Source organism: Xiphophorus couchianus, chromosome 6 (genome assembly GCF_001444195.1).
Source record: "Xiphophorus couchianus chromosome 6, X_couchianus-1.0, whole genome shotgun sequence".
NCBI lineage: Eukaryota > Metazoa > Chordata > Actinopteri > Cyprinodontiformes > Poeciliidae > Xiphophorus > Xiphophorus couchianus.
In genome coordinates, this window is record NC_040233.1 from 6135147 (window position 1) to 6150140 (window position 14994).

Consider the following 14994-nt stretch of genomic DNA (forward strand, 5'->3'; position numbering starts at 1 on the left):
TAACTTATAACTTTAACAACTAAAATGACTCTTGAGTTTGGTCATTAAAACTTAGGGGAAGGTTGACGTTTTTCCAAGGTGGTTCTCTGATTGGTTGAACAACAGAACGCCTTCTTTGCATATATTAAAGTGAGGAAACGCCTACTCACTATAAAGTACATGTAACGCTAATATACACAGAGTTTTTGCCATCTTTTTTCTCTCCACGTTGGGCGCCTTTGTCTGTCTGTGTGTTTCGTGTTTGTTTTTGTCTCTCCTTGTGTGTTGTTATTTTATGAGAAATGCATATCTCTGTATCTCTGCAGCTTTGTTGTTCATTGCTTTGTATGAATTAAACTCTGTGATCTGTGACGTCAGCACGCTTTGTTTAGTTTCGTTTTACAGCTGGCCGCCGCTCGCCGAGAAGAACCCGGCTGTGTTGAGGAAGAGACGAGCCAAACGTTTTGTTCAAAGTTTTAATACATTCTTCCTCAATACTATCTATCTATCTATCTATCTATCTATCTATCTATCTATCTATCTATCTATCTATCTATCTATCTATCTATCTATCTATCTATCTATCTATCTATCTATCTATCTATCTATCTATCTATCTATCTATCTATCTATCCGCTAGCTTGCTAGCTAGCTAGCAAGCTTCACTTTTTCTCAGTTTATCACAGAAAATGTCAACAAAGCACACCAAAGTTGTGAAGTGTAAGGGGTAATGTTATGTTGGTAAGACATTGTGTGTTACTGAAAAAAATGTTAGTTTAGAAGGCAGGAGTAAACACAAGTATTTTAAAACTACAAACGTTAATATGTCAAATGGTCAGTGTACATCACCAGCATATTATAAGGTGCCAAATTATGTTTTTTTCCCCTTTATTGGTTGTATTTGTAAGGCCTTTTTTGTTGTTTGTGGATTTTTTTCCTCTCACTTTACTTCAGTACAAATATCTGTAATACCAATTCTTAATTTGAAGCTCATTTATACAATACATGTTAGCTATGGTGAACAGATGTAGATGCAGAGTGAATCTAATGCTGCAATACATAGTGAGTGGGATTTCAAATATCACGAATTAAAAGAAGAGGATGAAAAAGAAAGATCATCCGTGTGTGTAAATGTTTTTGTGTGGGCTTTCCAAGCATTTCTGGGTCTCTTTTAAAGTTACAAGATGGGATTCTGATTCACATAATACTCACAGATGGCTCATCTGATTCCACACATACACCTAGTTCGTGTTTACTCAAAAGCACACCCACGCTGACAGCCTTCAAAGTTGCCTCGTACTATGAAGGAGGAACAGTCACGCGTGGAAGGTGCTCGCCAGAACAAAGCTGGAATCTCCCATTTTTAATATGGCGATGAACTTAGGAGACTCTGCGAATCTCACCACCCATTCAACTTTAACACAAAGACATTTCTGATATGATAATATTCCTGGCATTCCTGGCAAATCACACGATATGCTGTTTACACAACCAACTCGCACAAATTACTATATTTTCCTCCGATGTCTGGCCGTCAAATAATGACTTGCTGCCATCTAGAGGTTAATGACGTACACCACAGGGAGACTCATTGAAGTCAGTGTCCTGAAGGTATTCATTTTAACTTCTTTTTCAAAACCTATATACCAGACATCTAACGACTAGATAGCCCTGAATGCAGTTGAGTTTTTCCCGTTTGCTTTGCAGCAGGTACTGGTCGCACAATAAATGTGACGTTCGCGACTGTTCCTACATTTTCCAAAGCACTCAAATGCAGCATGTATGTAACCAACCAATGACGACGGAGGAAGTGAGTGCACGGCATTGTAACGTTCTAGCGACAAACGCTAGCTTCATATAACCTACATCACAGTCAGCGAGAGGTAATATCTTTATCAGACACTTTGACAGTCGTTACATTGTTTCGCCTCTTGTTTACTGCAAAGCATGTCATTTTCTCTCAGACAAGAGACGTCGGCAGTGAAGGTTTAAGCAACAATTTGACGTTTAAAGTAGCTCATTCACTGCTAACTGTTAGCAAAGGCTAGTTCTAACAGAGCCATTTAAACCGGAGTTAGTCAAATGAATGTTTCGTGTTGTCTGCGATTAAAACGTAGTGTTTACTGGCTCTTATTGGGTCCAGTGTCCATGTTTAAGTATTTTTTTAATGTGTTTTCTTGAATTTAAATATGACAAATGAATAGCAGGTGTTCACAAGCTTCATTGTGCCCAAGTTACAAAAGCAAGCCAAACAGCTGCTGCCATTTTCCCTGAATGAAGGTTAAATAATGACCTGCATGTCTTCCACATCATTCAGGAGGGGTTTTATATCACACTGAGGTTTGCTCAATTTTACTGAATGCACAGCCCTCTAGTGCCTCACCACAGCATTTTAATCAAGTTTAGTTTTGGGCTTTGACTGGGCCACTTTCATTGTCATGTTGATGACCCGATTTCACCAGTGGGAGAAATGGCTCCTACATTTGGCTCTACTGTACTTTGCTCTACCTATAAGGTCGTGATTGTCTCAAGTGTGGGTAAAACAATGTCAAATTATCACCGTGCTGACGGTTGCTTTGAGGTGTTTTTGTGGTCCAATCTTAAGCCACACATTTCACTCTACTTTTGCTAAACTTGTCAGTGGAATTACAGGGGGGAAAAAAGATCATAAATGTTTATTTTACCAGCTGTATTAACTTGTAACAACCCTCAAAATCAACCTTGCTTAATGGCAACATGTTTTTTGTTTAAGTATAAAATGTTTCTGTTATGCCCTTTGCTTTTCTGTCATCACATCCTCACCTTCGTAGCACATCAATAATTTTTGAATGAGAAGTTTACGCTGCTCCACAATGCATCTCGGCTGAATGAGCGCTATTAAGGTGAAACTCAAGGAACTTGAGTGTTTATGTTTCCCAAACCGACTCTGTTTGGACCAGTTTCTCTTTCCCGTTCTGGAGTGGCCCTGCCATCTTTGCGGTAGATGTCAGATTGGACATGTATCCTGTCAGACCGTCACTTCCCGAAACCACACACACACAAAAATAATAAAAAGCTTGCAAGGTCCAATTGACCTGGTCTTTTAACACTAGAACTACCAAACCCTACTAACCCTAACCCTAGCACCAGAGGGTTCTATTGGAACTAATTTTAATCTAATAAACCATTAATCAACAATTAATAGTAAGTCGATTGTTTGTAATCCTAGTCACATTGCATTAGATATTAAATTGTTTTGACAATATCAATAAAATACCACCGATTTTCGGTGCAACAGGCACATCCGACAAGCATATTGGATTGACAATGACTAGTTAGATTTGAATAATTGATTACTTTAAAATAATATCTTAATTTACTGGCATTATTATCAATTGTCTTCAAGAAAGTAATCTTCATTTATCCTTGTTTTGTGGTTATTTATGTTTTTCTGGCGTAAATGTCTTTGCCCTTTTTTAAATATTTTTATCTCCTGTATTTTTTTTAAAACTTTATTTAAATTTTTTGCTCGACATCTACCAAGATATCAACTGTTCATTGTTTCCATGTCGTGGCAGAAAAAGCTCCTTTAAGGACTGTCTTATGGATCCTGCTCAGCAGTCCAACAAGACCAAGCGGCATCGAGGGATGAGGCGCAGCCAGAATCAGTCGGCGGCGACTCCTCCAAAGGACGCCTACGCCAGGCTGCTGAGCCAGCACCGCAGCAGTATGTTCGCTTCCTATCTAGCACAGTACACACAGGACTCGTTAACCCAAAAGGAGGAAAACGGCTCCAGCGCGTCGCTCCAAGCACACAGCGACAGGCTTAACTTGCCACAACAAAAAAAGGACCATGTGCTGATCGAGTTCCCCGACTCAAGCGACTTCTCTCCGTCCTCCTCAAAAAAGAAAGGGGAAGAGAGTTCACTGTCCTTATATATGGAGAAGTTAAGCAGTCATAGTGACCAGCAGGAGTGCGAAAGGAAGCCAGGTGTGAGTGAGCGACAACGACGGGGCCAGAGGAGGGACACCACCACCAGCCAGGACGGAGACATCGAATCCGGCGAGGAGCTTGCCGGTTCGCGAAGCAACGGCCCAAAGAAACAGCAGAAACAGCAAAAGAAAAGGGATGATCCAAACAAAAACGCTGGCCTCAAGACAGCCGAGGTCTATGCCGGGCCTCAGACCCCAACAACGAACACTGGTGCAAGCGAGCAGGAGCAAGAGAAAGGGAGGAAGTCGAAGAAAAAAAACCAACCGAAGAAACCAGAGGAGGAGAAAAACAGGGAGGCAGTTTTAAAATTATCCGCTGAACCTCAAACATCGAGTCCTAAACCAAAACAGGGTAAACCTCAGCAGCCTGCAGGTTAGTTCTAGGAGACTTTTTGGTCCTTCTTGCTTAAAAGAAAAATCTTCTTTGTCACTATTAGGTCAGTATGTCCCTGAGTGAAATCTTTTTCGGCTACAGGAGTAAATTCTCTAGGCGCGAAAGGTAAGAACAAAGGAGACGGGAGATCAAAGAAGCAGGTGTTTGAGTCCTACATGAGCTTGGAGGAGGTTTCCCATGGCCTGAAAAGAGGAGAGCTTTACCAGGTATGAGCCGCAAAAAGGTGGCACTATCGCCCCACTGCATTTCTTCTCAACTAGAGATTATTTATCTCTAACTGATGTGCTTGAGTAATTTCTTTCTATTTCCTCTCCAGGGACAATTAAGAATCAATCCCAAGAATTACAATGAAGCCTTTATTCCGTCTCCTGTAAGTTCAAATGCAAACCTCTTCATAGTACGACCCCGAACTACGGTGTAGTTTGGATCCTTTATGTTTAAACGAAGGCGGTTAGAAAACCAGGGCCATGTTTTTATGTTTCCAGGACGACGGGCGTGATCTTTTCCTGGACGGAGTCGTTGCCCGCAACAGGGCGCTTAACGGAGACATAGTGGTGATTCAGATTCTTCCTCGGGAACAGTGGAAGGTGAAACCTCAAGTGACTAACAGTGATCCTTTTACTGTTTAAAAAATATAGATGGTCATTGGGGTGATTGTGCGATTAAAATGGTGATTTATGGTTGATTTTTGTTTGACTCTGAACATGGCTTTGATGGAGGATGATTAAATTCAGTAAACTTGTGAGTTTGTTTTTCACCAGCTGAACTTATCAGGGTGTCTGTGCATCCTTAAAAAGTTTAAAATTGATCTAAAATGAATTTTTTTATGTTGACCTTTAATAAGTTAATCATAGCTGTTACATTTTGTTGTGGCGGAACTATTTAATCTCTTATATGCTTGTCGTTTTCTGGGGGGCTTTTTCTCGCGGGGCTTTTCTGTCAGGCAGACATCTTCATTGCGTTCTGTGACTCAAGGCGGTTGCGGCTACCACTAACTAGCTGCTAATATTTATTGTTTTCATCACGGGTTAGTTAAAGTATTGTAAAACATTTTTTTACAAAATTAATCTCTGTATTTATTGTACATTTGTTGTGATTCAGGTCTTACATTTCATTCACAATGGTCCAACAAGGTGTTAAATTTGAGTTGGTGAATCCTGCAGAAACCGTGTGTTTATCATAAGCCACTTCAATCACAACACGACCATCAAAGTGGTTGCATGCACTTATGGCTAAGCTAACTAGGCTACGAATCTGAAATGAGGATACAGATATAATTTTACATCAGTTAGATCCTAATTTCCACCACTGACACATTGAATATGATCAGCAGTAGTTAGTATTACACAAAATATCGACTTCTTTGGTTGAAAAACACAATGGTTAATTGGTTAAAAGTTGGTAAGGAGATTTACCTCAATAAATATTTTATGATGTTACAAAACTAGCTAGAAAGCGCAACAAATATGGAATTTAAAAGTTACTAAATGTTATTCTTTTATAACTTTGCCACAGCCCCACATTTTTTCATAAATTTCAACAGCACATTAAGGTTTTAACATCCTCCAGTGTTCGGTTAAACACTCCAGTCCATTCCATTGCTGAAAAAGGTTGAACACTTGTCTCTGCAGGTGGTGAAGTCTGACACCGACTGCGACGGCACCAGTGAGTCGGACACACAGACGGAGCATGTGCTGCGAACGGCCCAGAAGAGCGCAGGGCACGGCCCGAGTCCTAATGTCAGAGCGGAGGACCAGTCGAACGACCCGGAGGAACTGCTTAGGAACCGTCCTGATGTCTCTTGCGCTGACACCGGTACTGTGGAGAAGTGGGATCATGTGCAAATCAGCTGCAGTAAAAGAAATAATGTGTCTTGTAAGCGTGTACTACGACACTCGTACTAGTACTTTCATTTTGTCCCAGGGGAACATCTGGAAGATCCTTCAACATCCCGAGCCAACGCTGACATCCTCCAAAAGACGGCTAAGGTACGTCGGGTTTCCTACATTGGCTTCTTTCTTCGTGTTTTAGTTCCTCCCAAGAGAACAAACATTCCCTTTGCAAAGACTTTTATTTTCAGTCCTGATTCCTGGGTTCTCCTCTACACTGGGCTCAAAGGCTTGGGAACTTGCCCACAGCATCATAAATCCTCCACTGTACCTTTCAGTTGTTAGGAGGAGTTTTCTTTATGTCTATGCTTTGTTTTATGCCATAATCACCTGGAGTCCAAAGCTGCTTTCCTGCATATACATCGTCTAATGGTTGCTATGTTGACTATGGAGGAGTTCTCTCACAGTGAGCTCTGGATCTTTTTACCTCCCTTATCATCCTCGTCATTAGTTGCGTTTTCAGCAGCTAGTGACTGTGCAAATTGGAATCACAAGAATAAATTTGCTTAATAAGAGAATAATAAAAAAAAAAGCACGCTTTTTTTTGACAAAGGATTTTGTGCTAAATGAGATGATTTTTGTCTTTCAGTTGTATCAAAGTTAGTGTTTTTTGACATTAGCAGAATTTTGACAGTATTTCGTGCACATTTGTATTGGAGATGCACGTCATTGTGTGTCTTAAAGAGATGAATTTGCCTCTCCTGGCAGGTGGCCAACATTTACGCAAGGTCAGTAAAGTTGTAGTTTATTAATTCAGAGTCCTGTGCCTTTACCTACCAGGTGGTTTACATCGTTGAGAGAAAACACTCCCGAGCCGTCACAGGCCATCTGAAGTTCCTACCAGACAAGCCCTTCGCCATGTTCTCTCCCGTAGACCACCGGGTGCCACGAATAAACGTCAAACTCGACGACTGTCCCGCAGAGTTCAGAGCCAACCCGGGCGACTTCGCCAAGACCCTGTTGATCTGCCAGATCACCGACTGGGCAGCCGACAGCAACTTTGCCGAAGGGTGAGGAATCACTTTGAAATGATGGCAAGGAACTTGTTGGTATTCGAAAGCTCTACCTACTATTTTTTTATCTTTTTGTTTTCGTTCTTTTATTCTCTCCTTTTAGCCGACTTGCTAAGACCCTGGGTCAAGCAGGAGAGATTGAGCCGGAGACGGAAGGAATCATGATCGAGTACAACGTGGATTTTTCAGAGTTCCCACAAGAGGTGTTGGACTGTCTTCCTAAGACGCTCCCGTGGACCATCCCACCAGAGGAGATTGAAAAGAGGAGGGACCTCCGGTAGAACCCCAAATTCTGTTTTCATTGGGAATATGACTCATGATGTTGAATACATATATTACTTATATATAAATAAATATATATATTGTTTTTTAGGAAGGAGTGTATCTTCACGATCGATCCTGCCACTGCCAGAGACCTGGACGACGCCCTGTCTTGTAAACAACTCCCAGACGGTACGCTGCTGCCCATCACACTCTGTTAGCCCCTTTAAGAGGAAACTACAGTTTCAATCTGTTTGCTTTAGACTATTTATTATTATACAATTCAGTCACAGATGGACAGATGTAACCTATTGCATAGAAGTAATCTGAAATGAGTAAAATGTTTCTCATAATAATAACCAGGCATGAGTCAAATGAGATTCTACTGTAAGATGAGCTTCAGTAAACATGCCAGGTTTTCATGGTATGATGGCATTTACCAAAATTAAAACTTTTTTTTTTTTAAAGAGACAGTTTTATGTATTCTTAGGCACATTTTATAGCACTATCAAGAAGCTTTTACCTTGAATTGTTATAAAAATGCTATATAGCAAACACGACTTTTTGAAACTCTACTTTCAGGAAGTCATCACAACATGGTTCCTCTATCAACCGTTTAGCAACATTTTTACCAGCATTGCACTGAAATGTAGCTCCTATAATGAACTCAACAGATGTGCAGTTCTACCAGGTGTTTACTAATTGCTGCTGGCTAGTCTGAAGGATCTGAGTGTGGGAGTCGCATGAGAGGGAAAGCTTGGAAACTGCAGCTCCGAGAACTTAAATATGTTCATCTTAGTAAAATGTGAAATATCCTTTTTTTTCTATGACACCAATTGAAGCACAACGTTATAAATTTCACGTTACACCATATTTGAAGGCTGATTACCAGAGAAAGATTAGCATTTTTGCTCTTTCACAAACTCTCTTAGTTCTCCTCCACTTATCTACTTTCTGTCCAGGTTGTGTGTGATACTGAAAGCACGCAGAGTTAAAATGCAATTTTTAATCCCAGGCAACTTTGAGGTCGGAGTTCACATCGCTGACGTCAGCTATTTTGTGAAGGAAGGCACCTCGCTTGACAACATGGCCTCCCAAAGAGCCACCAGCGTTTATCTCGTTCAAATGGTTAGTATGCAGTGAACCCAGGTCCGTCAGAGACATTGGTTGTGTATTTGTTGGAGTGAGATGGTTTTACTGGACTTTTTTATTCTTTGATTTTTGTATTATTTTTTTAAATTCTCTATTCTTTTTGAGGTTTTGGTGTAGAGGTGGGCGATATGGACTTATGACTTTTATCACGATATTTTGTGACACTATTGCAATAATTATAAAAATTGCAATAAAAAACAATTTACTACTTTTCTTTTTAGGTAAGCGACACAAATACTGTTCCTGAAAAACATTTCCATTTGAAATAGGCTTCTTCAGGATGCCACTTATTAAGGGAGTGAGATTTAAATTGCACATTATAACCCGGGTTCAATCAAAATTTCAAATTAACTGACATTTATTGACGCTCTTATGGAAGCGATGAAAATAGTAAGAGTAACATTTCTGATAACACCGTCAGGTTCTTTTTTTTTTTTTATGTAACATTAATTTAAATTTTATTCAGAAAACGGTTAAGCAAAATTCTTCCCACGATGTAGAAATTGTTCACGCTAAACGACAAACAACAACTGACTTTGCTTAAGGTGGTGCCCATGCTGCCCAGGCTGCTGTGCGAGGAGCTGTGCAGCCTGAATCCTCTCACCGACAGACTCACCTTCTCCGTCATCTGGAAACTCACACCTGAGGGAAAGGTATGCGTGAACGAAAACATGGTTCCTGCCTCGGTTAAAAACAAAAGTGCGTTTTTGACAATGTTCCATTAAACCAAACGTAACCTGCGTCTTTAGATCCTGGACGAGTGGTTCGGCCGCTCGGTCATACACTCCTGCGTGAAGCTGAGCTACGACGACGCTCAGCGATTGATCGAGGCTCCCGAGAGGTTATTCCCTCCCGACGAGCTTCCGCCCATCGACGCCGAGCACACCGTCGACGAGATCCACCAAGCCGTGCTCCACCTGCACTCTATTGCCAAGAACCTTCGAGCTCAACGCTTTCTAGGGGGCGCTCTTAGACTGGACCAGGTCAGCGCATTTCACTGTTGGCTTCAACAGTCGCCATGTGGAGCAAGAACATTCTCAACCCTTGGTGTTTTTTGTCCCAGCTCTAATCTCCCAAGAAATTTCTTTATGCAGTTAAATAAAGCGACCCATTATTGAGGCAGAAGTCAGTCATCCAAACCCAGATCCAACTGTGTGTTTCATGTTCTGTTTGTTTCAGCCGAAACTTTCTTTCACACTTGACAAAGAGACCATGACGCCCCAAGGTTGTTACATTTACGAATACAGAGACTGCAACAAGTGAGAATCCTCTATTGAACTCATTGTTCAAACATCACAAATTGTTTTTCTCCTCATATTTGGAAAATTGTAATTTTTTTTTTGGAGAGACATCTCTGAATTAGTCTTGTTTTGTTGCTTTAGGCTGGTGGAGGAGTTCATGCTGCTGGCTAACATGGCCACAGCGACCCACATTTACAGAGCGTTCCCTACGCTGGCGCTGCTGCGGCGCCACCCGCCGCCCAAAGCCAAGCTGGTGAAGGAGCTGGAGGTTCTGTGCAACCAGCTGGGCCTGAACATGGACTTCACCTCTGCAGGAACCATACACGTCAGTAGCTTTACTTTTTAAATAAGAACTGGTGAAAACCTATTCGGTTTTTTAATTTTTTCTAAATGAGCTAAATCTGTCTGATGATGGTCAGTAAAATGTCTCCGGTGTTTCTCCACCCAACAGAAGAGCCTCTGTGCCATTTATGGAGATGACGAGTACTCGGTTTACAGGAGACAAGTCCTTAATAACATGTGCTCCAGACCCATGCAGGTCAGGACAAATCACCATTCTTCTTTCATTTAAGTGTTTTATTATTGGCATAAACAAGCAGCTTCACTCCAAAGGCTACTTTATAGGAAAACTCGATCCTACTCTCATCTAACCAAAGCACACAAACTCCATGTTTTGCATTTGTGATGGTAGGACAGAAAAGTTTTTTTTTTTTAAATTTTCCCAGCATTGCTCTGTGACAACCGCTTGGTATTGATGGCAGGTACTGGTTGCTATGGAGAGTTGCTGCCCTCCAAAAGTCCGCGCCTAGATGCAACAGTGAGCTTTATAGATTGATTTTTTAAAATTTTTTATCTAAAGATGAATATGAATCACTTCCAGACATGAAAGAGATGGACCCATCTGTGTCACGTAATATTTAGACCCAAGTGAAACTGAAAGTCTCAGATTATTAACTAGAACATCGATTCACTAACAATTTAAAGCTTCAATTAAGCAAATGCTTCAGTTAGATTCATGTAAGGCTGTCACAAGTACCCAAAATTATTACTTAGAAAAAAACAACTCTTTCCATGAAGTTATAATAAAAATATGGATTGGAGTTTTCTTCAACTTTTAATGTGAAATGGTACTCCTCAGTAAAACACTACTAAATTTACTACATTTAATGTTTTTGGTTTTTTTTAACCTTTTCCTCCAGAATAACAGCAAATCTGTCCGTGTCAGCATGTCCTGCAAAACTATACAGCCTTTTTTTGGGGGGGGAAGAGATTTTTGAAAATTAATATCTTTTTTTTTTTTTAAGAAACACTGATTTTAAAAGGGAGGGAAAACATTTTGTGAAATGAGTATTTCATTAAGTGTTTCTGCTCTGAATGAACATTTCTCCAACATGGCTCCATCACCATTAACATTACTGATAAAAAGGAAGATGCAGTAATGATGTGTGCTGTTTGTGTCCTCAGCTGGCCTTGTACTTCTGTACCGGTACGAGGCTGCAGAGGGAACATTTTCAGCACTACGCTCTCAACGTTCCCCTCTACACACACTTCACATCGCCCATCAGGCGCTACCCTGACATCATCGTGCACCGGCTGCTGGCGGCGTCTCTGAGTACGTCCCACAAACGACGCAAAGAAAAATATATAAATGGCTGCCTCTGTTGTCTGAAGGAGGGGCAGAAAAACACACCCAGACCTCCAGATCACCCGATGCATTTGTTTTGTTTTCTGTCTGCCACTGTTTCTCCTTTATCGTCTTCACGTGCTTTTCCCTTATCCGCCTCGTTTGTAATGTTTGTTTTTCATTGCTGAACGTTTGCACACAGACCTCGGGCCTCGTTTGGGCCTGTCGACAGAGGAAGTCCAAATACGGGCGTCGCACTGCAACGACAAGAAGACTTTGTCCAAGAAAGTGCAGGAGCTCAGCTCTGAGCTTTACTTCGGAGTGTTTGTGAAGGTGGGCGAGATGAAGTTTTTGATTTCCATTAAAGAAACGATAACCAAAAAATTATTACACTTCAAACTTCAAAACTGAAATGATGAGAATAAAATCATAATTTTACAAGAGTAAAGTCATAGAGTTATGAGAATGAAGTCATAATAATACGACATTCTTCTGGTTTCAACTTTATTCTTGAAACATTGACTTTACTCCCGTAATATTGTGACTCTCTTCTCGTGATGTTACGGCTTTTTGACTTTTTTTAGCATGGCCACAATTTCCGTCTTAAATTTTTTTTTATAGAATTGAGTTAAATATTTAAACTATTTTGTGCAAAACATCAGGACCACTGGCAGTGAAACACATTAACAACATGATAATTATACCATGCATTCCTCCACCATGCTTATCAAATAGCCCAGTACACTAAGGTGGACCTTCTGTAGCCAATATAATCATTATTCGGGAAGATAAAATGGAGTCCAGCATACATCCTATGGCGCTTTAGGGCAAATTCAGGCACGACCTAATAATGTTTTCAATTATTTTCACTCTTCAGCCCAAATGCTTCATCGGTCCCTGTATGTAAAGCAGTGAAATGGGTGTTAAAATAAATGTCCTCATGTCCATGCGTTGTAAGTATTTTGTTGTTTTGCTCCACAGGAGTGTGGCCCACTGGAGTCCAACGCCATGGTGATGGGTGTGCTGGATAAGTCCTTTGACGTTCTGGTTATCAAATACGGAGTGCAGAAACGCATCTACTGCAAGGTCAGCTCATGCCGGTTTAATCCCAATTTTTTTAAAATGTGTTTTTGCTGCGTATTATTTTTAAGTCCAGATTTCACTTTCTTTAAACTTTTTTTTTTTTTTTTTGAGATGGTATTACGACCATTTCTTTCACACATTGCCTATAAAACCTTCATTTTTACAGTAATAAGTGGTGTTTTATGGAGCGGTTTTTAAATCATTTCTCTTCTCTGTCAGTCCATCGCGGGCTTGGACTCGTACCGCTACCGGAAGGTGGAGAAGGTCCCGCAGCTCGTGCTGGTCTGGACGAGTGACGATGAAGAAAGTCCCCCTGTAGAGCAGGTGAGAACCACACAGACACATTTAGAGTTTCTAATATCATCGGTTTTCTGGTTATCAGTGAAATATACTGTCAACAAAATATTTGCTGACTCAACTTGAGTCAGTCTAGTTTCCTTGTTGCTTCTTCAACTCGGTTAAGTTAGATCAACTTTAACTGTCAAGTTAAAAAATATTAAACTATTGCTGCAACTTTAGATAAGTTGAACTAACTGTCTTTGGGAATTAGATTAGATAAGAAACAGTAAAAAAAAAAAAGTTGTTTATTATTTAAGTTTTTACATTATTATGCTATTTAACATAACATTTTATATTTTTGTATTCGCAGTGTCAGTAACACGACTCATTTGAAGAAGTTTGAACAAATGTTCAGATTGTCGGCTCATAATTTTCACTCTTTAACTCTGTAATGTTAATTTTTTACTCCATGATTTCTTTTTATTTACATCTTTAAGATGTTCATTCTTTTATTACAAATTATGTTAGAGTTTAGATATCCACTAAAGATTTTTATGACTTTTACCTTCCGATGCCAATTTTTGATGATTTGAATTTTTCTTCTTTTAATATGAAGATGATAAAAGCATGATTAAATACTTCAGTAAAATAATTATAGAGCTTTGTCTCTAATATTGACAGTTAATGTGCTTAGCATTAATAAAACAACATAGAAAACTGCAAATGGTAGGTTATTAGGCGTTGTGCTCAAAGGTTCAAATCTGATTTCTTGATGAGGTTAAAGGTCCAAAGGAACTAATGATGAGAAAATCCATTTTTATTAAATCTACACCCTGTTATTTACATTTGTAAGCAAAGAAATGGCACTTTTAGCCTTAAACTGTTTCAGGACCCTGACAAATTGTACATTTTGACAGCTTATAGAAAGCAATATCGTGTGGCACTAATGTGATAATGATAAAAGTAATGATAAAAACAGTATTTATAGCTTCTTTGCATTCTTTCTAGGTAACTGTACGACTGCAATCATATGACACAGCAATCATAGCCCCATAAACACAAATATTGCTCTTGAACAACATGTAGGATTCTTCAGGAAACCAGTTACATAAAGGAGTGTGATTCTTTTTTTTTTTCTTTATCTGCATTTAATAAAAAAAAATGTGATGCTTTCATGGAGCAAACAGTGATGTTTTCATTCAAATGCACCGATCCAATTTTAGTATTTGTATCGATCCGATATTAATATCGATATTGTTCCAGATATTGAAAGGAATTGTAGATCGGGTATTGGTGACAATGTGTCCGATCCATAAGGGCAAATCTATTCAGTCTAATTCTATGCATTTTGCTCTGAGCCACGTCATGCTTTATTACTTATTTTACACTATATTTGCAATTCCTAATTTAACTTTCTGAACCATTTGAAAGAAAGTTTGTTGCAGTTTATTTTTACGTTTCATCATTATGTAACCGACTGTCAGTTTCAGTTTCTTTATTATTTATTTTACATTGGCGGTTCTACTCCTAATTGCACTGACTGAACAAATTAAAGTTGTTTTTACATGTTTGACCAAGCTTGTGAAGCTGTTGGAGTATTTAAGCGTGCTGTTCTGGTGCAGGGTTATTCAATTAACTTGGGATTTATTACATATGTATGTCTGCTTAAAAGAAACTTAAGTCAATTTCGAGTTGTTTTTCTGTGTCAGATCGGTTTCGGCCGATACTAAACTTCAGTTATCGCATCGGAAGTGAAAAAAGTCGATCGGTGCGTGACGTCTTTTCATTTTATCTTATATTTGAGTCAGTTGACGTAAAAGCAAAGATGCATCAAGATTACATGGAAGCAAATCGATGGTATTGTTTTTTTTCTCCCCAGGTAATTTCCATCTTCTCTGTGGTGGACGTGCAGCTCAAGACGGATGAAGTGCCTCTGAAATACAGCGCGTTGCTCAAGAGGCCAGAAAAGATTGCTTCATAAAACAGCCCCTTGCAGAAAATTGAGACTTGCACATTTTCGTTTTGTTCAGAAGGAGTGTGATTGTGAGCTTAGATGTGGTTCTGCGTTGTAGCCGCCGTCCTATCAGAGTCAAACCTCAGCACAATT

The 14994-nt window shown here is 39.7% G+C and overlaps 1 protein-coding gene across 1 annotated transcript; it reads left to right on the plus strand.

Annotated features, from left to right (window-relative positions):
- Positions 1–1732: 1732 nt before the first annotated feature.
- Positions 1733–14887, plus strand: dis3l2 (DIS3 like 3'-5' exoribonuclease 2). The gene is made up of 21 exons (XM_028021661.1): positions 1733–1862; positions 3537–4324; positions 4427–4551; positions 4662–4715; positions 4831–4932; positions 5977–6160; positions 6269–6333; positions 7015–7244; positions 7351–7524; positions 7621–7700; positions 8524–8636; positions 9206–9313; positions 9410–9643; positions 9840–9919; positions 10043–10226; positions 10353–10439; positions 11366–11513; positions 11728–11858; positions 12507–12611; positions 12828–12932; positions 14767–14887. Exons 2-21 carry the CDS (start codon positions 3562–3564, stop codon positions 14866–14868), a joined length of 3174 nt encoding a protein of 1057 aa, XP_027877462.1. The 5' UTR covers positions 1733–1862; positions 3537–3561; the 3' UTR covers positions 14869–14887.
- Positions 14888–14994: the final 107 nt, after the last annotated feature.